The following is a 27,371-nucleotide window of genomic DNA, read 5'->3' on the forward strand; positions in this document are numbered from 1 at the left end:
AAAAGGACCCCTCCACTGCCTGTACCACCCATCCCCTCAAATCCTGTCAATTCCTCCTCCTAAATCTCTCTTTAATCTGAGCCCTTCTCCCCGTTCCCACTATTTCTGCCACAGGCCAAGGAAGTCATTACCCATTCCAGGAGCCCTCCACCTGTCTGTGAGCCTCCACCCTTCCCCCAAACTGCCCTCAACACCTGCCCTGGAAGCTTTAAAAAGCTCAGGTGAACAGGACTCAGCTGAGACTCGTTGAAGCAGAGTCCCGAGAGGCGAGGCGAAGCAGATCTGGGTACTGGAAGTGAATCAGCTCCAGCTGATTCTGGTGGACAGTGCCAGCTGAGAACCGTGGTATCTCAGAGCCAAGACAGGAGTTCCCACCCATCGCTCCAGTGTGGCCCCCACCCAGCACTGCTCAACCCACCAGCAAACCACTTTCCTCCCTCAAACTCACCACACTCCACCCTTTTCATCTTTGTCACTAAGTGTCCCTTTCCGGAGGTGCCTTGCAAACTCAGATTCATCCTTCCAGACCTATCGCCGACATCACACCCACGACACTTTCTCTGGCACCCTCGCTCTGCTCCCAGAGCCTGGTCCGTATCCCCATTGATTCAGTCTCCCCATCTCGCTACCTACTGCCATGGTTGGTACCCACCACATTGCGCACACGGGCTTTGCTAGTGTCTTGAGCGGAATTGGCAATGGCTTGGAGACTTTATCGAATGCTTGTGATCCTTCTGTGCTTGCTTCTATCCTCGTGCCCAGTCGGCAGCCTGTCCCTTCTATGACAGCTGTTGTTTGCTTTGCTTTGTCCTTTAGGGTGGAAATTCCCTTTAAGCTTCAGAGGCCCTGTGGCTCATAACCTGACTCTAAGAAAAGTGTTTGACCCTCTGAAAAGCAGGCTTATCCAGAAATCCATTTCTGAGGCCCATATTCAGCTACCAGAGGGGGAGCTGCCAGAGCTGGTCACGGTAAATGAGCTTAGGCACAGAGGTTTAGGGCTAGAACGTTCTCAAACATCCTTTGAAAATGAGCTTCCTTCTACTTCCTTCTCTGCCCCCCACCCCCGTAGAACCCTTGAAGGGTCAGCTGAGGTTTTCTCCACCCTGAACCTTCGGGGCAGTATGGGTCCTACTGGTGAAAGAATGCAAGAAGCAACTCCAGTTTCCCACAAGCCCTCGTCTTGGCCAGTGGTGGACAGACGCTGGGGTCAGAGGACACGGGAGGGGAGGGTGCTGTCATCACAGATGCCTCCTGAGTGGAAACACCATCAGTGGGGGCCCCCCTAGCCAGAGCTAATCAGAGTGGTCAGTTATCCAGCTGCAGCCCCGGTCCAGACCCACTGAGTCAGAAGGTCTGGGGGTCTGCTCAGCACGTCTGAGGAGCGTGTTCAAAGCCTGGAAGTACGGACAACCAGCACCACAACCGGCTGAGTCATTTCAGGGTTTGATCCACATTGCGAAGGAGGCCCTTCTTTTCTGTAAAGCCTGCGCCTACTCAGATGAGCACAAGACTCCTGAGGCACCAAGGTGAGGAGCTTCTGTGCAAACAGAAGACGAGAGGACTCGGAACTGGGGGCTGTACAAAGGGACCTTCAAGGCGGATGAGGAAATTAGCGCAGGCTTCTGCCTGATGAAGCCGGATCAAGACTAAAGAACTCAGGCAGGTCTCTGCAAATATGTCCTCCTCAGAGAGGCCTGTGTGGCCCCCCAGCTCCAGCACCGTCTCTACCTCCATCTATTAATCCTCCTATAGTTTTCTTCCAGGGCACTTAACACTTCTTGGAATTGCGTATTTCTGTGTTGTTTATCGTCAGTTCCACCAGTATAAAATAAGCACAGGGGCAGGAATAATATGTTTATAGCAGCAGAACCTGACACACACTGAGGCTGAATCATTATCTGTTGAATGAATGAATGAATGAATTACAGCACCCACACTCCATTAGTGCAAGGACCGTGTCTAGCTTGCTTGCCTCTGAGCTCACCTCTGTCTCCCCAGTGCCAAGCACACTGCCTAGTAAGAAGCAAGTACACACTTAAATTCCTGTGGAAGCCACGAGCCACGTGCAGGCATATTTTAATGACCAGGCCCAACCCTGGAGCCACTGAGACCACCCACCATCAGCTCCCGCAGTTATTATGCCATTGCTCAGTGTGTGTGTGTAGGGGGAGAGGTGCGGAGGGGATGTGCCAGAACATTGAAAGATTGACAAAACTGTCTCGAAAGTATGTCTTGGCATTCAGCCAGAGATTAAAATTGGGAAAAGCCAAGGCAGTAAGTGACATGCTGGTCCTGGAGGGGAACTGCAGCTTTTAGGGCATTTGTCCTTCCCACTCACTCACTTCTGCTTCCAAATACCATTATTTGCCATCATGCAAGTAAGAGACCACAGCCAACCAAAGTCCACTATGATGCACAAAGTTCACCTCCACTGCACTTAGGTTACATTTAGAGTTCAAGTGCACTTATGTGGGGAAAATAACACAAGCCAATTCTTTTTCAATCACATGGTTTATTATTATCTTCTTCTTCTTGAATAGGAATTTTGAGTTACTTCAAGGGTCACTGATTTCCCTACAGAAAAACCTTCCCAAGAGACAGGAAAATAAGCCAAAAGGATCTGACCTGAGGATAAAACAGATAAGCCTCTGAGCTGAGTACTTTCAGGAAACCAAGGGGCCCCACAGAGTGGGGGCCAGGAAAGGAGGGAGCATGAAAGGGAGTCGCAGGGAAGTCTCTGGGAGGAACCAATTATCGAGAGAGAGTCAAATTATTTAAAGTTGAAATGAGTGAGAATTTATTCACAACATATGCGGATCTATGAAAATGATTATGCAAATAGCTGGAAAGAGGGCACTTAAAAATAGCAGTAACAGGAAGCTATGGTTTCCAACCTGCTGGATACTTGTCAGAACTGAGCTAAATGCGAATCTACTTGGTCCCTTTTGGTTCCCTTTATTCTGCCTCAAAACACCACCAATTTTTTTAAAGGGGAAGATTTACACCTCTTCCCTCAAAACACAGTTGTACAGGGAGGTCATAAGCCTCAGGCTACCTTAGCACCTTGGTCATAAAAGAGAAGCCCTCTCTGGTGTTTCTTTCCAGAGAAGAGCTTGTATTAGCAAAACTTTAAATATTATATACATATCAGTTTGTATTAGCAAAACTTTACATATTATATATATACCAGTTTCCAAAGATTTCCAGGAGGTAAAGTGCTAGGCTTTTTTTTGGCCCTAATCCCCTATATTTGTTACTGAAGACAGATTGAAAAAGCTTGCAGTTCCAGTGCTGTCTTTCCCATTCACACTCTGCAACTACTATTGCGTTGGTGTGTAGGCCCCCAATATACGAGGTCGGACAATTAAGTTCACAAACTCATCCTAGAAAAAGTACTATAAACCTCATTGCTGAATATCACTACGGTCACTTTTGAAGTCCTCCCCTTGGGAAGCTATGCACCGACGCCAGCGCCTAGTCCACCCTTCAAAGCAATTTTGGAACTCTTTTTCTGGAATGGCCATCAGAGCTGTTGTCGTATTACCCTTGATGTCCTGAATGTCATCAAGATGTCTTCCTTTCCATATCTCCTTTATCTTCGGGTCAAGAAAGAAGTCATTGTGGCCAGATCAGGTGAGTAGGGAGGATGTTCCAATAGAGTTACTTGTTTACTGGCTAAAAACTCCCTCACAGACAGTGCCCTGTGAGCTGGTGCATTGTCGTGATGCAAGAGCCATGAATTGTTTGGCGAAAAGTTCAGGTCGTCTAACTTTTTCACGCAGCCTTTTCAGCACTTCCAAATAGTAAACTTGGTTAACTGTTTGTCCAGTTGGTACAAATTCAAAAGGAATAATCCCTCTGATATCAACAAAAAGGTTAGCAACATTGTTGCAACAAGTTCACGAACTTAATTGTCTGACCTCATAGCTGGGCAAAAAAGCAGGTGACAGGGAAGTACCCTCTATGGTGTGGAGCTCAGTGACATGCTCTGTCCTGCAGGTTATCCAGCATCTCAGAAACTAGACACTATGACCATCCCTCCAACTTCCATTAACCAATCACCACAACCCACTCCACCCCAAGCTTATGCAGCCCCAACTCTGGGCTGGTCTTGCCTCGTGCGATGATTGCTCAGATGGGCCATCAGAAAGTTCTCGAATTTTTCTCCTAGTGTCCGCTTCCTCCTGCCCAGGACATGCTCCCCACTGTAGCCATGAGGGCGGATTTTCAATTCCACATAAGGAATGGAGAATTCGTGTCCTTTCCACGGCTCCCAGTTCACGCCCTACGTAAAAAAGCCAACATCAAGAAGAGGCACTTGGAAGGAGGGCAGGGTGGGTTACGATACAAAGGAGGTTAGGATGGGTTACGATTTCCCTTGTCAGGGAAATCACACACTCACTGGTTAGGGGAGAGAGAAAGTGAGACAAGGGGTGACTGGGGTAGTTATAAGGGAAGCAGAGTGGACTCGAGAAACATGCGCTGGGCAGCTGGGGTTAGACAGGCTGGCGGTTTGGAAGCCGCTGGTGGTGGGAGGACGGGGTGTGTGAGCCCAGGAGGCGGGTGACGCCTGAGCAGGAGCAAAGATAACACAGGGTCAACCTGGCCAGCAATGATCAAATTACCTTTGCCTCCCTCCTTTCCTTTCCAAAAAATTAAAGGCAAAATAGACATATTAATTGGCCAATTGTGTAAAATCATTTTCAATTTAGACTGCTTAGATATTAGCTCTGGGGTAAAGAACAGCCCGCTGAAAACTAAATTTCATTTTATGTCTTTTGACTAGTGAGCGCAATAATATTTAATTCGCTTGATAACCTTGTAACCTGGCCAATAAAGAGCCCAAGTGACCAATTTTATGTATTTTAATTTGTGAGGTAAATAATAAACAAGAAGCTAAATGCCTTGCAGACTCTGAAAAGCACATTAACCAGATGAATGTCTTTTATGTAGCAAATATAGGGATGGTTTAGGGCATGCTGGCCGCTCATTTCAAATATCTGACCTCTGTCTGATCACTGGCTTTCGTGAGTCAGCCCACATGCTGCCACCGTGATTCATGGGCCCACACACCTTAGCTTCCCTGGGGACACATTTCTTCTTCCCTTGGAAAAACCAAAGCATCAGGAGCCCCTGCAAACCTGGTCAGGACCAAAGTACTCAAAATGAATCTGGACTTCAGGTGTGCTAATACCTACAGTAACATCGGTACAAGGTGAGTTCTAGGGAGAGGTCAGATGCAGGACTCAGGACAGGAGATTAGAAACCCAGGATGGGGACTTCGAGAGTTCCTGGAGGGGATAGATTAATGATGAGTAGGAACAAAGTGCAACTTGCAAGAAGCCCAGAGGAAGCAGGCAGGAGAAGCCGAGAAGCTGGTGAGGAGTCAACAGCAGGTTCACAGGTCATGGAGGTTCGAGAAATTGCTGGCAGGAAAGTTTCGGGGTAAGGGAGGGGAGAGGAGCTCTCAAGAATGCTTAGCCTACATGCGTGCTCCTCACCCGGGGGACTGGCTTAGCCTCGTGCTCTGGGCCGACTCTAGGGGGTTTGGGATGAAACGGAGCCAAGAGTGGGTCTGACCTAAGGAAGACTTTGTTTCCCTGGTGATCACAGGACTTGAGGAAAACATCTCTGGTTTAACTGGGAGAACAACTAGAAAGAATTAGGAAATGTCTGTGTCCCCCCTCCAAATGCAAGTGTGGAAGCCCTAACCCCAGAGAGATGGTATTAGGAGGTGGGGCCTTTGGGAGGTAATTAGGGTTCGATGAAGTCATCAGGTTGGGTCCCTCATAATGGGATTATGAGGATTATTATTCTAAAAAAAGGAAGACACACCAGAGCACTCTTCCTTTCTCCCTCCCTCCCTCTCCTCTCTCTCTTCACTATGTGAGGATTCAGAAAGAGAACTCTCACCGGGGGCTGAATCTGCCAGCACCATGACCTTGGACCTCCAGCCTCCAGAAGAGTGAGAAGTACGTGGCTGTGGTTTAAGACCCCCAGTCTACAGTATTTCATGACAGCAGCCCAAACCGACTAAGCCAGTGTACATGTGTGAACTGGTAAAGCGAGGTGGGGTGGGACCCACATCATGTGTCTCTATTCAGCAATGAGCAGCTGGAGCTCCCGCCTACCTGCACAAAAGTGTGTAGCACGGTGGGGAACGCAACGTGTGGAGGACTGCCACAAATGGGGGAGGGGGACCTCAAGGCCCTGGAACCTGGAAAAGAAGCCCTATTGCCCTGACTGGAAGACTCAGAAGGAGAAAGCCGCCAAACCAAGCTGGAGGATGTCACTTTGGGAACTGACTGTGGGCAGAACCTGGGACATAAACGATGTTTACCTGTCACCTACCTCACTATGCTTGGTCTCCCCATATCTGCCATTGGGGTTGGCCAAGTGGCAGTTCTTGTACCACCAGCCGCCATGATGCGTCAGAGCACAGTTGCTGAGGGCGATATCATTGTCTCTGTCAAAAGTTGTAAACTTCCATCCATTGTGATAAGTAAGAGCGTCCCCTGCAGGAGAGAAGAGAGGCCAAGTTTCACCGCTGAGAGGGTGACCACACTCTGGTCCGAAAGAGGACTCAGCAGAAAACTCTCTAGGCATGAAAATACCCAGGATCCAGTGAGTTATGTCACGGGACTCCTCTCTCAAAATGGCCAAGACAAAGACAGGATATAGATGACAGATTCTCTTGCCTGCTCTGCCATCCAAACTTCAGGCCAATCGCCTTCAGAGCTTTCCACGTAGGAGCTTCACAGTCCTGTGAAATAGCCACACATCCAATACCAAACTCATGCACTGTCCCCATAGTGCCTGAGCACCCCTCTCACAAGCTAATCGCTCTCCCACCTTCCCTGTCTCGGCTCAAACATCGTCCCAGCCACCCAGATGTAGAGCCCCCGAGCCACGTAGGCAATCCCATCGTACGCCTTTCTCAAGCCCTTCCTTCTGAAGGTAACTCGCGTGCACCCCTGCTCCCACGGCTGCCACCCTGGGCCTTGTCTCATCTCTTTGGGCCTCTATGAACACAGCAGCCTTCCTAGCCCTCTGAAGTGTAACCATCCATTATGTCAGGCCTCATGTGCCACGTCCTACCCCACGGAGAAGCATGGCTCCGCTGTTCCCAGCACAATCTCACGGACCACTGCATGCACCAGTTTCTCTCTGCCCTTCATCGGTCCAAATCCCAACCATGCCTCAAGACCCAGCTCAACCCACTCCTAAGGAGGAGTCTCCTTATCAAGCCTCCCTCGCCCCTCCTAACACACATGCCTGAACTTCTAGAGCCTTCCTGGGCTCACATATACAATTCAGTGCTTCATCGCATCCTGTCTGGAAATCTGTAATTATTTTACGGGTCCTTCTACTATTTCCCCATCATATTTGTCATCCTTTTATACGTTTGCTTTTTAATTCAGCTCATAAAAGGAAATAAGGGCCCATATCAATTCCAAGTTTAATTAAGTTCTGTTTCTACTCTAACAACACTAATATTTACATCTGGTCTCTGAGTTTACCGGTCACCTTCACATATATATTCTCACAAGCCTCCCAGTGGGTCGGGGACCTTCTAGTCCCAGGAGGCAACAAACTCACAGAGGTTAGATTCTAGGGACCTGTCAAGGTGCCGACCCCTCCCACCTTGTCTCCTCTCTTGTCACTGTGTCACCAGGCTCACCCCTTCACTGACCCCAATGGAAGCAATTTGGGTCTCGGTGACCATTCTTTACAATATAAAACATCCTTAAGATTATATAGAAAGGTCTTGCCAGAAATACCATACTTTAAACTCATCTATTCTGTTCCAGGGCCCATGCTGAGCATTGGGAAATAAGAGCAAATGCAAAATTCATGTAATTAAAAAAAATTAAATCATAAAACCTGAAAGAAATGTTCTATCAGCAGTCAGACACTTCCGATCACGGTGTCTATTTGCAGTCCTCTGCCATTATAGGTTGTTGAGCAGACCATTTTGGAGAAGGCCTGCAAGGTCTGCGAGAGTAAACCCCAACTGCCTTGCCTCAGCAATCCCTACCACTTATGAGACTCTTTGCAAAAGCTACCTTATATGACTATTCATTTCCATGTGAGCCTAAGGGGAGTGACATGTCTTAAAGAGTCAGTGGATCTGGCTGATAACACATTCCTATCTAGTTACATCCAAGTCAGAAACATGCAAAATGAAACAACAGGCCCACTTATTAGGGTTTTAAAATCTATAAATTCAGGTTTAAGTATAACATTAAAACAATAACCACGCTCCCCTCTTAAGTACAACATTCAATGGGATAATCTCAGTATTTCCGTCACGATGCTCAATTTTGTTCTTTCCCTTCATAACTGAACACACCATCAACTGGCTTAAACCCAGTGAGCAGCTCACTGAGGCTAAAGATTCTGCTCCCGGCTCAGCTGCTCATTTCTGTGTTGTCACAGTCGTAGGAAGTTAAGGAGATGGATGCTTTATTGTTTGAATCAGCACTTTCGTTTTCTGTCTTCGTTTATGGCAAAGTGCCGACCAACTATTTAAATAACACACACACACTGCTGTGCAAGGATGGCTGCCACCCCGTTGAAGCTGAGTGAAAGGTGGGCAGGCACCACGCTGTCACTCAGAATGTGGGTTCATCAGCCAACGTACAGCGACCTGAATTTACGGAATACAAAAGGAGGGTTTTCATTGGCTGGAGGTGGGGTGGGCGTTGATGTATAACATACAAATGTTCCCATTTTATGATGGTCGAGGATGGCTTTAACCACTTGGTTCACTCCCAACCCCCTGCAGGGAGCAGGGCGTCAACTGTCAATGAGGACAATTCCCCTTCGCAGAACATTCCGTCCCCTAGATCCATGGCATATGGCAAACCAGGGCTTAGACACACAGAGCAAGAGAGACCAGAAGGAAGGAAACTGTTTCTTACCTGCTGTGCCCCTGTATTTCCCAACGGTGAGCTTGTAGCGCTCCCTGGGGGAGGCTACCTGGAAGAAGTCATACACGGCGTAGGCGGACTCATTGGCGGTCTGCAAGTCCACTCTCACCTCATACCGAGTGGCGGTACCAGTGGTGAGATTGTGCAGCTTGTCCAGTCCTGAAAATGAGGCATTCCAACAGCCGATCAGCGGTGTGTGTGAGCATTCACCACCGGCCTCTGAGACTTTCTAGCCTCTGCCGCCTCTGCTTTCTCTTAGGGGGGCTCATTTTCTCCCATGATTTCTTTGGCACTGAGTATGGAAGCCAAGTCCTGCAGGCGGGCACAGTGGGGGTCCTCCTAGGTTGAACCTGACCCACTGACACCATCGCTCTAAGGCATCAGCCGTCCTATTTGTCGTCCACTTATCTCGCCAGCCAGGAGAGGAGATCAACTAGTCACTCTACAGTCTCTGAAGGGACTTCGGACCAAGCAAAGCACAAACCTCACCTAGTCTTTCAGGCACCGAGTCATAATGACGATTGATTCCTTCATCTCTCAGTTGGTGCTTGTGGCTCTTTCACTTTCCATGAACGTCCACCCCAGCACAGAGAGGGAGGAAATGAGAGCAAACTGTCCCATAATGACTGGCATTACAGACAGAATTTCGGGGACGACTTCTCTGATCTCCCCATCACAGCCCAGAAGCCCAACCGATCAGCTCCTGTTCTACTCTGTGGTTTTTAAGAAGTTTGGGCTCCAGGCAGATCCTGTGGGGCTCAGGTACAGCATAAAGACCCTCTGGGACAGTCTAACCCAGCCCAGAGCTTGGGAACCTTCCCAGTGACCCGGCCCCACCAACACACAGGTCGGCAGGGTCCTCAGCGCGTCCCTGTCACTTGGACCTCTTCCTGAATATGGTGAGCTCCGTCAACCTGCCTGACCAGCTTTTCGAGGGGGAAATCTCCCCTTCACAACCCAGCCTTCCTGGATTCCCAAAGATCATACCAAGCCAGAACTCCTTCATGGGGTCCCCAAAGCCTTCCACGTAGGTCCGCCAACGCTTGAAGAAATCCAACTGCCCGGTGTTCCGCCTCTGGAAGACCTGAGCAGGGAGACGGATATTTCACTGACATACTCAAACAGTCATGACTGAGGGACAGAGGACAGTAGCTTGAACGGGGGCTGCCCTCAGGACAGACAGAAGGTAAAACTGACAGATGTGGTGACGGACTCAGAGTGGAACTGACAGAGAGGAGGAAGTCAGTGATTCTCATGGTTCAGGCTTACTGCTCTAGGCAGCTATTCACTGAAATATGGGCTCTGGGAGAAGATGGGCGTTATGAGTGCCTCGTGAGCTATGGGGCATGGTGTGAATCACTTCTGAAGTATCCTGGTGCATGAAGGGCCAGAGGAACAGCTGAATGTAAAGGCTGGAGTTCTAAAGAGAGACCTAGCCTAGGCTTACAAAGGCGAGTGTGTCTGGGACAATGCTAGGTGTACACCAAGTCCCGTTTCCCTGGGGAGAGCTCCAGGACCACAGGAAGACATCCTTTTCAGCCTTCCTTGCACTTAAGCTGGAGCCATGTGACTGGTCCTAGCCGAAGGACTGTATGTGGGAGCAGGGAGAGTGGGGTTCTCCATGCTCTCTCTTCCACTGCCATGAGCCACCATGCCTCGGTGCCTACCACGTGATGACAGGGCAAAGCCACAAGCTGGAATCGGCCTGAATCTCTGAGTCCCCACTTAGAAGTGACTGCCAAACCCACCGAAGACTTTGCACGTGTGAGGAAAAAACTTTCTAAATTTTCAATCATTGGAATTTAGAGTTGGTTTGTTGGTGCACGCAGCATAGCTGATTGTATTGTAAGTGATACAGAAAGCCACTGGGACATGGAGAGTAAAATGAGGCCACTGGAAAGGATGAGACCACTCAGGAGAACACAGGAACTGAAAAGAGAAACTGGCCCCCCTCCAACCTTGAGGACCTCCACTACAGAGCAACTACACAGAGAAAGAAGAGTTCATTATGGAAAGAGAGGAGCAATCGGAGATGTAGGAGAACAAGGGAAATGTGCGATCACAAAGGCCACAAAGAGAAAGGTGTGGTCCATAGTGCCATGTGCCGGGGAGGTCGTGGGTCACGAGGCCTAAACCGCGCATAGCAATTAATGACACGGAATCACTGGGACTGTGGCAAAGGTGCCACAGCAGAAGCCAATGAATGGGTTGAAGCATGAGTGAGAAGTGAGAAAGCGGAGGCAGCTGAATACTGTTATGAGAGAAGGGACTGCTTTCTTTTCAGAACTGCCTCTATTTGGGGAAGAAAGGCAGTTCTGGTTAGAGTCAATTGGATTATTTTATATGAAGTCAACTAAAAAGTATCCAAAGGCTAAACACGCCTGCGGATACTGCTGTAATTGATCATACATATCATGAGCTTCGGAGCCCAGCTAAACACCAGAGAAATGATTCTGGAATTCTGGAAGGCTACAATTGCAGGTTCTCCTGCCTACTTTCCGTTGCATTCATTCAAATGCTAAAGCCCCAACACAAAATCCAATCTCCCTTGTCCTTTCCACCATGCTTCACAGCAGGTGCCTTGAGGTAAAACACATTATCTTGACTTCAGGGAAGTAAACGTCCTGGTAGTTGAGCATTCTTTGCATTTCTCTCTGAGAAGAGACGGGGAGGGAGAAGAGAGCAGGTTGCCTATAACAATGCTGAAAGCTCCACGTGCGAGCTCACATTTAAGTCCTTCTGAAGCACCCCCAGTCCGTGTTTGCTGGCCCAGAATGCACTGGGGCATCGATGGGCCGGGGAAAGCCCAGGGCTCCAGGGTCCACCCATCAGCCCACAGCCACTTCCAGGCAGGGGCGTGAGTCTGTGTTTCTGTCAGTACTGAGTCTCCTGCAGCTCCTCACCAAACAGGGTACGGAAGTGTCTGCCTCAGAGGTGCCAGGAGGACTAAATGCGCCATTAGGGTAGAGAGCCGCTGCACAGAACTTAGGAATGACTGGCACAATGGCACACTGCTTATAACACTTGTTCTCTTGCCCCTTTTCTCAAGTGTCCATCTTTTAGAGATGCCCCATGCCCTTCTTGGCTTCCTTCATTTCTTTATTCATTGATGCAGGTAACCAACAATCATTTATTGAGCATTTGTTAAGTGCTGGCTCCAGGGCAAGTATCGGTGATGCCATTTTACAGATGTGAAAGTTCATACAGCTGATTAGTTAGTGGCTGATGCGAGGACAAAACACCGATCTCCTCATCTTTCCATGGGACAGTATGAAATTATCGGCTCTACTGAGACTATTTTCCAAACAGCATTTCTTACGATTCTGAGGCTCGCTGCTAATTTGTCCCTTCCCTGGGACTATCCCTGTGTCCTGAACCGTGAAATCCTGGCAGATGTTGCACCAGTGGTGGGTCCAGGTGCATCTTGTCAAATCGCATTCCCACTAAGATAATTAGTGACATTACAAGGTCAGGCGCAAATCTGACCCCGCCCTCTTAGGACAGACACTTTACAAAGGTATTTGCTCTCTACCCCCAATTAATGAACAAGGTGCCCAAGCGCTGATTGTTTGTTTGTTTGTTTGGTTGGTTGTTTGAATAATGCTTTGTCTTGGCCAGGGAAACTCCAAAACAGTGGTGCTGATGTTCTTTGCATCACTATTTAGGTCAGACTCAGCTCTACACTTACCAGCTATGTCCTTGGGTAAGTTAGTTAACCTTGACAAGCCTCGCTTCTCTAAACTGTTAGCTCAAGATGTGACTCGCCCATCTGCCACGCTCTTACCTGAGGCTTCAGCAAGGTCAGGAATCATAATAAACCACAAAGGATTGAGGCCAGAGTCTCATATGTTAGGATATAGCAAGTTATTACTACATCTCAATAAATGTTAGTTTGCACTGCATTCTGTCAGATTCCAGATGAACTGACCCACAGGGATCACTTGATCAGGAAGTCTTATCTGACTCACTCAGAATCTCGTCCACTCCCATCCTACCAGGTGACGACACCTTATAATGAATTACTTGGGAAAACAAAAGCCCCTTAGAAAATAAGTCTCAAGGGAAAAAAAAACCTCTGTGTGGTGCTACACTAAGAGCTGTCATTGCATTCAAGAACTTACTCGCTGTCCTGAATGACTAAATTGAGAAGAAAATGTCCTGAATGACTAAATCGAGAATGACTAAATCGAGAGAAAAATGAAAATCTCATTTAAATGCCTGTGGAAAGAGCTTCTAGACTTTATGACTTACAAGATGGAAAACAAAGATGGAAATATCTGAGACACTTAGGTCTTCTCGGATGTCCTCATCCCCGTCTCCCACTTGCAGCCTCAGTTACTGTGGAGCAAGTTCTACTGGCCTGTTAATAATCAAATTGGACTCCTGCTGCCTGGGATGGTGAAAGATTCCTTTAGAGGATTTCAGAAGCTCAATTTAAAAGAGCAATGTACTAAGGTCCTCTTTCAGTGATAAAAGACACCTGAATCCAAAGAACGTGGAAACCTTCAGTAAAGGTTTTGGGGAGGGTTTTCAGGACTACATGTGTGATCTGGGCTGTGCTGGCTTTGAGGGGAAAGAACCCTCGAGAATCTCTGTTCATGTATTCCCTTAGGGGGCTGAGTCAGAACACCAGACTCGGGATGGGTGGAGGTGTCTGTTAGAACGCAGAGGGCTTTTATTACTTCTGGAACTGACCTCTGCTCTGTAAGGTCATTTGCCTGGGCAGGATGTGGACGGCAAACTCCTTGAGGGCAGGAGAACTGTTTGGCTCCCTCCTGGTTCCTGAGTCTATACAGCAGGGCTCAGACACATAGCAGGCACCCAGTCAATATGTGTGGAAAACATCATGAGTATTCCCAGGCAGACAAACCGACAGGTCTCCTTCTACAGTTTGTCTGAGACAAACGTGTCCTTCCCTATGCGAGGCTGGCTTTTCACCAACATCCTGCCACTGGTCGGTCAGTTATAGGCACAGAGGCAGGGAACCAACTTCAAGCCTGAAGGGACAGAATGCTTTGAGTTACCATGGTGCTGATGAAAAGCAGCAGGTACAGCTCTATGAGTGTGGTCAGGTGGAAGACCTCCTACGTTACATTCTGTTCTGATAATTTTATAAATGAATCGGGAATTTCCCCCATCCAACCCAATTACTGCCTTTCAGCCATCAGACGCAGCTGTGCAGATAATAAGTGTTCTCCATTTCTGCTTATCAGAGGGCATGATTTTATCCATGGCTGCTCAAATGTCTTTGGTTTCCCGGGCTCCTGAGCAAACGTATAAATGAATACAGTGAGCGCATGATGAGGTCATGCCTTCTCCTTCTCACAGGGAGTTGTAGGTGCCCAGCGGGTAAGGCTGCATGCTGGTCCGGGGCAGTGAGTGCCTCTTTCTGCTCAGGCACAGGGAGAAGGGGCTGGAGGGAGATGGAAGGATCAGAAGCAACGCTCCAAGGCAGCTCAGCAGATAACGGGAGCAGACTGCTACAATCAAAGAAGGCGACGTGTGGTTTAGGTAGACAATGGCCCAAGAGAATAAAACCTCCACCTGGAGACGGACCATCAGAGCACTGCCAGCTCTCCCTCTGCTAGGTGTTAGCCTTCCAAATCCAAGTCCCAAAGCCGTGTTTCTGTGCTGAGGAGCCAGGATGAACCTGGACAACGGGCTCCAGCTCAGAGGCCTGAGCCCCCGAGGAGGTCCTGTGTTTCCATCTTGGATGGCCTAAGATGACCCACAGGGAAGACCAACGATCTAGGAGGAGGCTGGAGTCCTGAAATCTGGTCCTAACTTGGTCACTCACTCGTGTGACTTAGCCAAGCCCTCACATGGGCCTCACGTTACATGTCTGTAAAATAGGAATCATAAGCGCTCTCCCTCTAAAGCTGTTGTGTGAGGGTCTTGCTTATGAGAGTGCTTTGGAGAGAGTAAAATGTGGGTGAGACATACATGTAGGGCAATATGAGACAGCGACAGACCCACGAGCCTTCACAGCCACCAGCCTTAGCCTAACCATGCCCGCTTTATCCCAGGCGTGAACGACTGCAGTGGGGTGGGATTTCTCCACACACAGCTGCAGGCCACCGGAGTGCCTGTGTCCTGTGGATAAACAAGAACTAGAGTTCCCAGGGCTCTGGGGAACTCACAGTCCAGCCGCCTCCATCCGTGTCCATGTCACAGTACACCTGCAGGGGCCAGCTGGCGTCACCGTGGAGGTAGATGGTGTACAGGCCACTGGCGACATCGCTGTTCTGCTGAACTTGACTGCAGTCCGAAGGGTGTGGGAAACGGGCACCAACTGGGAGCCAAACAAGGGGACAGCATCGTTAAGAGACTGTCAAGGAAGAGGGCAGCGGGCGATTCCCTATTTTAAGTTTATTTATTGGTTTAGGATGAGTCACAACCTGCAACCACTTTGCTTCTCCCAAGTGTTCACCCATCTTGTTTTTCTCACTCACTCTGCTCTCAGCGAACCCTCTAAACGGACCAGAAATAAGGTCAAATTCACATTACTTCCTCCCCTGACCCAACTGCCCCCCAAAACAACACTCCTGTTCGCTCCCCTCTGTAGTCTCTCTCCCATCCCATGGGATGGATTTCTCCTGACCCCATTTCCGTTTCCCCACGCCTAGAGAAAGCCATAGCTCTGCAGCCCTCGCTCCTCTGTGGACAGCATGTCTGTCCTCTGTAATGCTCCTCCCCGTACACTCTTGTTCCGAGTGCGGACATGTTACCTGTGGAAAGGGTGGTGGCTACACTCCTGCTCCAGCGATCCCCCTTAAAGGCCACCAAGGAGACGGGGTAGGTGACGCCCTGCTCAAGGCCTTGCAACTCGAACCTCTGGTCCCCTTGTCCGAGCTGCACCTCCTGCCCAACAAAGGAGACAGTGGGTCAACATTCAGTGTGTCACCTGCAGCACTAGGTGTCGGCAGCGTTCTGCTAGTTACAGAAGCTCTCTCCCGGCACAGGGTTTTGTCCCTTTGAAGGCTCTGTGGCAGCCCAGGATCCCAGTGGGTCCCAGCCACCGCTGTGAAAGGCCATGCTGTGGAGATTCGGCCGTGCTGGGAGCCAGCACCGCTGGGGCAGTGCCAGCCAGGTCTCCCGGGGACCTCTGCCCTCCAGACACACACTGGGGCACTCAAGGCCAGGCTGAGAAGGGAACGGGGCAAGGGAGGCAGGGAGACAGTTGGTTTCTCAATAAACTTCCTTCTGAACCTGTCTTCCTTCCTCTAGCAGGGCTGTCCTAAGCATTAATTGAGATAATGACTAAATCAATGTGCCTTTTGTTCCTTCCTCCCTTCTTTCTTCCTTGCCAAGGAGAGAGATTACTAATTTTCCATTGGGACAAGTTTTACAAATTTACTGGCCTTAAGATTCCAGGTGGGAGATGTCACCCTTGAAATAAGGGTTTACCAATTCATTCAACAAATCTTAATTGAGCACTTACTACGTGCCAGGTTCTAAAGACTTTACATACAATGGTGAACAAAACAGGTAAAACACCCCTGTCCTCACGGCGCTAATGTTTATTGGGGAAGACAAACAATCAACAAAATGAGCTGGGGCCGACGTGTGGCTGGCAAATACGCAATGGTCAGCTAGGAGCAGGCACTAAGGTTAGTCCTATCGGGTGACACCTCACTGTTCACAAATGACGTATTCAGCACTGTCCCTTGCACACAGCAGGTGGTCAATAAGGACCAGCTCATTTATCAGCAGGTTGTCATGAGCCCAGCAATCGAGCTGGTTGGCCCAAGCCAGTTTATACAGAAGCCGGGCACGGGCGCCAAGTACGGATGGGAAATATCCAGTACCTTCACAGTACCACCCGGGAGCTGGTAGGTCAGAAGGTAGCCATCGATCTGAGCAGAGGGGGGTGTCCAGGTCAACAGCCCACCAGTCTGTGTTACAGCAGATGGACGAAGGTTTCTGGGAGGGTCGATGTCTGTATAGCGAAAGTCACGTAATTATTATTACTAAGGTGCAGCTGAGGTCCGGTAATTTTTGAAGCGTTAGCTTGTATTTTCTCCCTACATATCCTTCCATTTGTCTTCTTCCCTTCAAGCCGGTAGCAGGCTCTTTTCTTTCTTGCCACCAGGTCTTTGTGACCTTTGTTTCCTAGACCCACTGAAGACAGGGATTAAGGAGCAGGCACGTGGGTGGGTCCCAGATGGAGTGAACCTGGGCTCCCACTTCCCTGCAGAGTGGTGGGTACGGGCAGGCTAAACTAGCCAACAGATCCTGAGGTGGCAGGGCTCCCACAGTGGCATGGAAACAACGAGCAAATGCAGATCAGAAAAGTCCCCACACCTGGAAACCAGGATGTCTCAGCAAAGAGCTACCAGGAAAGGTGACCGAAATGCAGGATGAGCCGCCTGAGCCCGGCACTGGGGAACTACCCAAAGCTTTTCATACAGCCCTGGGGAAGGAGCATGACCTTAAATGCACTGAAATTTCTGCCCAACAGGCAGAGTGGGGCTTACAATGGACATTAGGTTGGTATAGAAATATAAAGTTCTATTTCTTGCATATCTAAGCGTGTGGCCTTTAGATGCATACTCTATACTGAAGGGGGGGGGAGACTTGTATAAAGGAGGAGTGGGAGGAGGGAAGGAGGGAGGGACGTAGAGATGGCAGTGTTTCCTCTGGTTCCCATGCACTTTCCCACACAAACAGCAGTGGGAACACACAGGCACACGTGCACTAGACCAGGAAAATTAAAGCTAGGCAAAAATTGTAGTCAACACCATAGTAATTGGTCAGACAGCTATTTTTTTTATTTTTTATTTTTTTACCAAATAAGCTATGAGTAGAAATTTCCCTGTTGAAAAGTCATTATCATACAAGGTGATTTTCATTTCTAAGTTCCTAAAAAAAGACGTCTGCAGGCTACATTCTACCCAGTAGCATTTCATCTGAGTAATGAAATGCAGTATTTTAATAGAAATCAGGCAGCTGCTGTTTTGAGTTAGGATGTTTTGACACATTTTGAGTTTCTGTCATGTGAGTGTGGTTTGACTGTCTAAAGCATAACAAACATCTGGTATGGATTTCAGTGTATCCATCACTCGAAAGAAACTGAACTTCTCCCTTGCAAAATCAAAGGCAAATCTGAATGATTTAAATATCTTAAGCTGGCTTCTGCCACCTCTGTGACTGCCCAGCCGTCCCCACGTATGGGCTTGAGATGTGGTCTTTGTTCCTTTCACATTTCTATGAAGTAGAAAGATGTTAACATTGTCTTTAAAGATGGGGAAAGTGAAGAAAAGAGAAGACAAAGAAGGAAGAGAGGAAGGAAGGAACAGGGGAGGGAGGGAGGAGACAAGGAGGGCGGAAAATACTGGCTACCCCTGCAAAGCAGCACTGAGGACGAGGGAGTCTGGGATGTGGAAAAGAGTTTTTCCTTCTACACACCCTTGCTCAGTTGGAAACCTTTTTACATAAACACGTATTACTTTTTTTGGTTCAAAACTCCTGTTAATTGTAACTAATAAAAATAATAAAGAAATTCAAGTCACCTCTAAGTCCAGTGGCCACACATGGTGGACTCGGCCACAGAGGGGACAGCCAGGCCTCGTCCAGACTGTCTAAAGGGGCCCGCGGCTCTTCTCAGGTCCCCCTGAGACCCGATGCCATGATGCTCGGCGAGACCAGCGGCCCCGTCACGCATACAAAATACACGCCTCCAGACCTGTTCGTCATCAACTGGAGAGGGCCAGTGACAGGGAAAGATGCCCCACCACCACCCCAGTCTGGAAGATGGAAACAGAAGAGGCCCTGGCCTCCCTCTGCTTCAAACCAGAGCTGAGGCCCAGGCAGCTCCTCATATCCGGGGAGCTGGGCGGCTGGAGGGGGTGGCCAGGGAGGCTACCTTTGCAGGACCACCTTGCAGAGTCACACAGTCTTACTTTGACATCGTTTCTCCTACCCTCTTTCATCTTAATCTGAACTGTCAACATATTACCTCAAAAGGCAAAAAAAAAAGAACCCCTTTGAAGAAAGTCCTCAGGTGAAAGAACTGCCTTCCTGGCTCTTCTCCCCACCCCCAGTTATGGTGGAATACTCTTTCCTGACACACGTGAAGGGTGCTATGTCCCGGTGCCTCACAGTACCTGTCCGGGCCTTGGTGTCGGCCTTCCTGCTCTCCCGGTCCCCCTTCTCGGCCCACACGTGGACCGTGTACTCCACGCCCGGCCTCAGGCCCGTCAGGACGATGCTGCTCTGCTCCTTCCCCACGGGAACCTCCCTGGTGTCTCCATCGGGGGAGGTGTAGCGCACCATGTACCTGTCAATCACGGCCTGCACCGGGTCCCAGGAGACGGTGGCCGTGGTCTCCGTCACCCGGTCAGTCACCAGGTTCCTGGGACTTTCAATGTCTAAAAGAAAAAGTGTTGCTCAACATGCACTGTTAATGGGCCAGAAAGTATCGAAACTCATGGCCATTTTGCTTGGGGCGAGACCCTTTCACGTTTTTCTATCCTGTATGCTCTCACTGCTTCGTGGACATACGTGTTCTCTCCTCAGGTCGACTTTGGCTCCTCAAGGAGAAAGCACAGTGGACCAAAATCTGAACACCCACACCATTACCTCTACCAAGATTTAGCAAAACACATCTCTTAATTCATTTACTAGGTGTACGTCGAACTCCCACTATGTACAAGGCATATAGCTGGGCAGTGTATGGGGTCCAGTTGAAGAAGACATGGTCCCTGTTCACAAGCTGCTAATAATACTGTTTCCAGCATCACAGCAATGAAGACCTCCCATTTCATACAAGAAGGTTCTACCAGCCAGATGCAAATCCTAGAAGAGGAGGCTATGTCCTATGCCCCTGGGGCTTCCCACTGCCTAGCAGAGGACCTGGCAAATGGAGAGTTCTCAACACACGTTGTTAAGTGAATCAGCAAAAACGAAAACCTGTTTTTAATGTCCTTCACAATATCACCGATTCACTTGTAATGCTGATTTGCTGGTTAAATCACCATAGAATTACATGGTCACACATCTATTTCACAATAAGATAAGAATACAACATAGAAGTCATCCTTACCCTCAAAACCAAAATTATCATGATTCATTCATAGTAAAGCAAACCACGGACATCTACTTTCTCTGATAGATGTCAAGTTTACTTTCACAAAGGTGAATTTTCAACATAGTATTATTAATATTAACATCATTTGATTTTCATTTTCTGTTCCCACTCACAAACTCAGTAGGAGACCCTCAACTCTGTCTACGAGAAGAGATTCATGTATTCAGAGGAACAGTGGCTCGACATGACCATCCCAACGTGGCAAAACTGTAGTTCGCAGATGGCAGGAGGACCTGACTCTTAAGGAAACTGGTTCAAGGGAAGTGAGGGAAGGTGTATACAATCTACTATAAGCAACCCCACTCTGCTCTTCCATAATTTATCAATTCTGCCAGTGTCAGAGCAGGAAAACTAAACTTGACCAGCCATAGGTTTAGCATGACAGGTCTTACATTCCCAAAGAACGAGGCTCCATTACCTGTTGAGGCGTTGGTGTCGGCCTTCCTGCTCTCCCGGTCCCCCTTCTCCGCCCACACGTGGACCGTGTACTCCACGCCCGGCCTCAGGCCCGTCAGGACGGTGCTGCTCTGCTCCTTCCCCACGGGAACCTCCCTGGTGTCTCCATCGGGGGAGGTGTAGCGCACCATGTACCTGTCAATCACGGCCTGCACCGGGTCCCAGGAGACGGTGGCCGTGGTCTCCGTCACCCGGTCAGTCACCAGGTTTGTTGGGCTGTCGATGTCTGAAAGAAAAAGTGCAGTATTAACAAACACCAAAAAGTGACACTGTGGTGCTCAGGGGAGGCAGCTTCTTGTTCTTAGGGTTTCCCTTCCCGTACACTGGTTTTCAGTGTGTCATGGACACAGACCTTCTCTCCACAGCTGGACTCTTGGGTCCTCAAGGAGGCAGCACAGGACAGCAGAAAGAGCACTGCTCAGAAGAGCTAGGTGGGTTCTAGTTGCAGCCGAGAGACACAGCAGAGGGGCAGGTCGAGCCCTGGCTGGAGCCAGCAGACCAGACATCGAGGTCCAGCTCTGCTATCAGCCAGCTATGGCCTTGAACAACCTGCTGCCTCGGGCTGGGCCTGTTTCCTCATCTGTAAAATGTGGGCCTACTAAGTAGAGTTTAAGGTACCATAATACTCCATGAATATGCCACAAATCTGACTCATGAACCATCAGTTAATTTTGTGACTTGTAGAGATCACACACATGTGCTTGAAGTTGTTTCTGAACTATCAAATGGAAATATGGATTCCTACTCTACCCATCTCAACAAGTTCCCCTGAGGACCAAGTAACTGAGGAATGTAACTCTCATTCATTGCTGGTGGGAATGTGAAATAATGCCACCACTCTGGAAACAATCCGGCTGTTCCTCAAAAAACTAAACACAGAGTTACCACGTGACCCAGAAATTCCATTCCTAGGTATTTGCCCAAAAGGACTGAAAACATGTCCACATAAAAATCTGTACACCAATGTTCACATCAGCATTATTCATAATAGCCAGAAAGTGGAAACAACCAAAATGCCCATCAACTTGACAAATGGATAAACAAAACATGTTATATCCATACAATGGAATATTACTCACCAATAAAATGAAGTATGGATACAAGCTACAACATGGGTGAATCTTGAAAATATCATGCTTAGTGAGCGAAAGGCCAGTCACAAAAGGCCACATACTCATATTGTATGAACGCGTCTACATGAAATGTGCAGAACAAGGAAATATGTAATGATAGAAAGCAGTATTTCCTAGGGCTGGAGGAAGTGGGGATGGGGAATGACTTTTCACCCTTTTTAGGGTGGTGAAAATGTTCTGAATTAAGTAGTGGAGATGGATACACAGCTCTGAGTATACTAAAAATACCACTGAATTGTACACTTAAAAAGGGTGAATTCTACGGTACATAAATTACATCTCAATAAATCTGTTCTTTAAAAATGAGGAAGCAGATGAAAGAGCTTTAAAAATTATGAAATGTTCTTATATATTAGTGCAACCTCAGAGCCCTCAGAACAGAGCACAGAGTACTCAATAGAGGATTCATCCACTAAGAAAGCAATCACCCTTCCTTGTTCCAAAGAGATTGCAGCAAAAGCCACTTCCCTAAAGTACTTAACTCACAGATCCTAACATATATTTTAGGAAACATATAAAATATGTTTCTTCATATTTTTTCTTTTCAAAAAGAAATATTTAATAATTGATCACAAAGGAAATACACAATTGGGAGAACGGTAGATGGATAGGACTACTCACCATTTATCTTTACAAAAACCAACGTATGAGGCCAAATATGAGCTCCTCATTTTGAGATAACATGTGAAAGGAAAGTGAGGGAAGGTGTGTGTAGTTTGGTGAGAAGTCTACCACGCTGCTCTTCTATAACTCACCGATTCTGCCAGTGTCAGAGCAGGAAAACTAAACTTGACCAGCCATAGGTTTAGCATGGCAGGTCTTACATTCCCAAAGAACGAGGCTCCATTACCTGTCGGGGCCTTGGTGTCGGCCTTCCTGCTCTCCCGGTCCCCCTTCTCGGCCCACACGTGGACCGTGTACTCCACGCCCGGCCTCAGGCCCGTCAGGACGGTGCTGCTCTGCTCCTTCCCCACGGGAACCTCCCTGGTGTCTCCATCCGGGGAGGTGTAGCGCACCATGTACCTGTCAATCACGGCCTGCACCAGGTCCCAGGAGATGGTGGCCGTGGTCTCTGTCACCCGGTCGGTCACCAGGTTTTGGGGGCTGTCAATTTCTTTAAGAAAATGTTTGGAGAAGCTTAAGTTTTGAAGCCATGGAAGAGATACCCACCAGCCCATCACCTTGACTTCACCTGCTAGAGGTCCCTTGGCACAAGGCAATGGTAATCCCATACTGAGTCTCTCCATGAGTGGGAGTCAAGGGAGAAAGTAGCCCCTAGTTCTCAATTGCAAAGGACTACCCGTTACAAACTTGACATACTTTCAGCTCCCTACAATGTGGGAGGACCGATGTCTTCCTAGCTACGTTATGGTACATCGAAACAATCAATCAAACATCTGCCATGACGTTCAGGGTACCTAATTTATCATCTTAGCAAGGGCTACTTCACAGGTGATCATTCTAAAAATATTATTGGAGCAGCTGGGTAGCTCAGTTGGTTAGAGCGTGAGCTCAGAGCGACAGGGTCGATGGTTTGATTCCCACATGGGCCACTGAGCTGCGCCCTCCACAACTAGATTGAAGACAAAGAGCTGCTGCTGAGCTGGCAGAGGGGTGGCTGGATGGCTCAGTTGGTAAAAGGGCGAGCTCTCAACAACAAGGTTGCTGGTTCAATTCCCACATTGGGACGGTAGGCTGCTACCCCTGCAATTAAAGATTGAAAACAGCAACTGTATTTGGAGGTGAGTTGCACCGTCCCCCCACAGCTAGATTGAAAGACAACGACTTAGAGCTGATGGGCTCTGGAGAAACACACTGTTCCCCAATATTCCCCAATTGAAAAAAAAAACAGTATTATTATAAGCATTGCAATGACCACATCCTCCGAACGTCTCTGCTGAGTCTGCTATAAACACGGCTACTGCACAACCTTATGTTTCCCTTCTAGTGGGTCGAGGGTTTTGTGAACAGCCCATCACTGTCAGGGGACAGCTGAGCTGCTCATGGAGATCACCACTAGACTGGCTGTCCTTTTTGATTTTTAAGACTTGCTTTGTAATCTCTCAACTCAGGCCACGTCTTTTGCTACCATGTACATTCAAATCCACACACTCAAAATCCAATTCCAATTCCAATTGACCATCTTTCTCTTACCTGTCGGGGCCTTGGTGTCGGCCTTCCTGCTCTCCCGGTCCCCCTTCTCCGCCCACACGTGGACCGTGTACTCCACGCCCGGCCTCAGGCCCGTCAGGACGGTGCTGCTCTGCTCCTTCCCCACGGGAACCTCCCTGGTGTCTCCATCGGGGGAGGTGTAGCGCACCATGTACCTGTCAATCACGGCCTGCACCGGGTCCCAGGAGACGGTGGCCGTGGTCTCCGTCACCCGGTCAGTCACCAGGTTCCTGGGGCTGTCAATATCTGAAAGGAAAATGATGATCAGTAAACAGTATTAACAGAGTGAGATCTTGTAGCCATGTTCCTTGGGGTGAGGTAGTTTCCTGTTCTTATGATTTCCCTTCCCGTACACTGGTTTCCAGTTGGGTCACGGACATAGACCTTCTCTCCACAGCTGGACTCTGGGGTCCTCCCGGAGGCGGCACTAAGAGTAGAATGAGCACCAAGTCCAGGCCAGAAGAGCTGTGACCCTGGACAAGTCAGCTGCCTCTGGCAGGGCGTCAGGATCCTCATCTGCAAATCTGGGTTCGGGCTGGATGGGCTTTACGGTTCAGAGGAACACTATATTCCATGCATGCATCGAATTTCATACATTCCTGAGTTGTTCTGTGACCTTGGGCAAGTCATTTCACGTCTCTGCATTTGTAAAATGAAGTTGTTAAAAGTTACTACACATAGCTCTCTGGGTAGCTCTGAAAACCAAGCTATAAACCGTCATGCAGAAAAGGGGCCATGAAAATGTTAATGTGGCACAGTGTCTACAGCCTAAAGCCACAGGATTGTCACTCTACAATTCAAAGTGCAATTGAGGGCAAACCAGTCTCTGTGCCTGAATTTCCTTCACGGCAAAAAAAAAAAAAAAAAAAAAAAAGTAGGGATTGGGGGGATGCAGGGGGAAATGATATTAGAGTCTATCCTACAGAGCTGTTGTATTATATGAATTAATGACATACCCCTAAGACAGGCCCTGGCATAGAGCTGATGCCCGGTGACCATAAGCTATTATTAATGATACCAGTTCATTAATATTTTATGAGTGTAAGAGATTATGCTCTTTCATACCACACACATACACAGAAGGTATTTAAAATGCAGTCACCAAGAAAGCCATGGCATTTCTTCGTTGTAAATAGTTCACTGGAAAAGCCATTTCCCTAAAGTCGTTGCTCCTAGGCCTTAGCCCACATGTGCAATAGTATGTTAAAGTAGAACTATCCTTAGCTTGGTTTAGAGGGAACTAAACGCTCGAAAACTGGTATCTACATTCCAACCTCAGGGCCCATACCCAAGGCAGGACCACCAGTTTTGTGGCTCTTGTCTGACCAACCAGCTCCAGACTATGAAAGAGCAGAGGCCAAAGAGGTAGGACTTCGAGAGCGGATTTGTTTGGAGAGCTTCACTGTGAATCATGGACAAGACCCATGCCTTGAATTGCAATGGGACCCCTCACAGAGCTTGTTCTGTATACTTGAGAGCAGTGGTTCTCAACCAGAGGGCACTGGCATTCATCTGGAGACATTCTTTTTTTTCTTTTTTTTTTACCTTTTTTTTATTTTAAGTGTGTTTTTCCAGAACCCATCGGCTCCAAGTCAAGTAGTTGTTTCAACCTAGTTGTGGATGGCACAGCTCGTGGCCCACGTGGGGAATTGAACGGACAACCTTGTTGTTAAGGGCACCACGCTCTAACCAACTGAGCTAAGCAGCGCCCCCTGGAGACATTCTTGATCGTCACAATGCAGTGTGGGAGGGGGAGGCTACTGGTTTCTAATGGGCAGAGGCCAGGGGTGTTGCTAAGCATTCTACAGTGCACCAGACAGACTCCGGCAATAAAGAGTCATCCGGCCCAAAACATCAGTCGGACCTCAGCTGAGAAATCCTGCTTGGGAAACCCCATGGGCTGGTGCCTGAAATAGCTAAGAGGTGAGGAAAAGGCCGGTTGCTCTGATGGGAGCCGTGAGAGGCCGTGTATGCTGGAGCTGTGTATGCTGGAGCCGTGCATGCTGGAGCCGTGTATGCTGGAGCCGTGTATGCTGGAGCCGTGTATGCTGTAGCCGTGTATGCTGCCAGAGACATCCGTGGATTGGACAAAAGACGTGTTCACATTCCCCAGGGACCAGATGTGGGACAAGCAATGGAGAGCCTACCTGGGGCTACTTTAGAAGCTGTCCAAGAGGATCACCAGGAGGGGTGAGGTGCCCCCTCAGAAAGGCACTGAGTGCACCGCCAGTTATGTGGGCAGAGGAAAGGGAGTAGGAGGCCAGCAGGACAGAGGTGCTTGCACACAGGACCTCTGCAGTGAGAGGTCCCAGGAGACAAGGACAGATTAGCTGTCTCTGAACAGCTCACAGAAGTGTCCCATGAGAGAAAAAGGTTAACACTTGTCAGGGCCCATGACACGCCCAAGCCGGTACAACCGTTACAGTCAAGAACTTCCATGACCTCTTGCCTCTCCTCCTTGCAGACCCCTCATCTCTCCTTCTTCCTGACCCTTTACCTCCCTCGTTCCCTCCCTGCCTCCCTCCCTCCCAGCTGTGCCAAACATAAATGGGTCAGAAAAAACAGTTCGATGCTGGAAGGACAATGCTTGAAGTGCAAGAAGGGAAATAAAGAGAAGCCTAGCACACTCCCTCCCCGTGACAGGAGGTGAGTCCCCAATGGCCAGGCTGATGGACATGACAAACTTTAGTGCTAAATGAAGTATGTACGATTACATGGGTGTGGGCATTTTAATTACTAAAAGATATGTTTTGGGGACTAAAAGTGATGAGATATTTGCATATTTTAAGCAAATAAAATATTCCAGCTCATAAAACATCAGCCTAATGTGTTCATTCAAAGGGCAGAAACAAAGTCAAGCTCCACAGAAAGGGCTGAAACAGGTGAGGAGGGTGGGAAAGCTTGCTTTTGGATCACAATCGCCAAGCCTGGCTCCCTCAGCAGGATACTTGTTTGTGTTTCTTCATGCTTATTACTTATCAGGGTGAAGCATTCAGTGCGTGAGAAACAAAGAAGGTACACGGGCAGAGAACAGAGGATTTGGAGCTATGACATCCATCTTACCGCTCAAAATTAGTTTGGAGACTACGAGATGAGTCACGCATTCTAAGAGAAGCCATTAAATGGACGGAAGGAGCACACAATTTACTGCAGAAGGGTACCAACCTGATCTCTCATAAAACCTCCCCTTATGCCACGGTCGGAGAAGAAAAACCACCCTAGACAGACCATGAGCTTATCAGTGACACAGTCACCATGCAAGCTCCATTACCTGTCGGGGCCTTGGTGTCGGCCTTCCTGCTCTCCCGGTCCCCCTTCTCGGCCCACACGTGGACCATGTACTCCACGCCCGGCCTCAGGCCCGTCAGGACGGTGCTGCTCTGCTCCTTCCCCACGGGAACCTCCCTGGTGTCTCCATTGGGGGAGGTGTAGCGCACCATGTATCTGTCAATCATGGCCTGCACCAGGTCCCAGGAAACGGTGGCCGTGGTCTCCGTCACTCGGTCGGTCACCAGGTTTCTGGGGCTGTCGATTTCTTTAAGGGAAATGAAAGAGTATAGCATTTAGCAACTGTCCAGTTTGTGAAAG

General features: G+C 48.7%; 1 protein-coding gene across 1 annotated transcript in view; it reads right to left on the reverse strand.

Moving 5' to 3' along the window:
• Nucleotides 1–2,776: 2,776 nt before the first annotated feature.
• Nucleotides 2,777–27,371, reverse strand: part of TNN (tenascin N) — a gene marked incomplete at its 5' end in the record, with an annotated part of 41,294 nt that continues 16,699 nt past the window's right edge. The window contains 12 exons of the mRNA XM_081024840.1: nucleotides 2,777–4,285; nucleotides 6,352–6,515; nucleotides 8,925–9,092; nucleotides 9,921–10,017; nucleotides 15,074–15,225; nucleotides 15,662–15,794; nucleotides 16,742–16,872; nucleotides 19,040–19,303; nucleotides 20,441–20,704; nucleotides 22,462–22,725; nucleotides 23,766–24,029; nucleotides 27,055–27,318. Coding sequence (XP_080880966.1) covers nucleotides 4,085–4,285; nucleotides 6,352–6,515; nucleotides 8,925–9,092; nucleotides 9,921–10,017; nucleotides 15,074–15,225; nucleotides 15,662–15,794; nucleotides 16,742–16,872; nucleotides 19,040–19,303; nucleotides 20,441–20,704; nucleotides 22,462–22,725; nucleotides 23,766–24,029; nucleotides 27,055–27,318 — 2,366 coding nt within the window. The 3' untranslated portion in view covers nucleotides 2,777–4,084. The remainder of the gene's footprint in view (nucleotides 4,286–6,351; nucleotides 6,516–8,924; nucleotides 9,093–9,920; nucleotides 10,018–15,073; nucleotides 15,226–15,661; nucleotides 15,795–16,741; nucleotides 16,873–19,039; nucleotides 19,304–20,440; nucleotides 20,705–22,461; nucleotides 22,726–23,765; nucleotides 24,030–27,054; nucleotides 27,319–27,371) is intronic.

The sequence above is a fragment of the Rhinolophus hipposideros genome, assembly GCF_964194185.1.
Source record: "Rhinolophus hipposideros genome assembly, chromosome: 19".
Lineage (NCBI taxonomy): Eukaryota > Metazoa > Chordata > Mammalia > Chiroptera > Rhinolophidae > Rhinolophus > Rhinolophus hipposideros.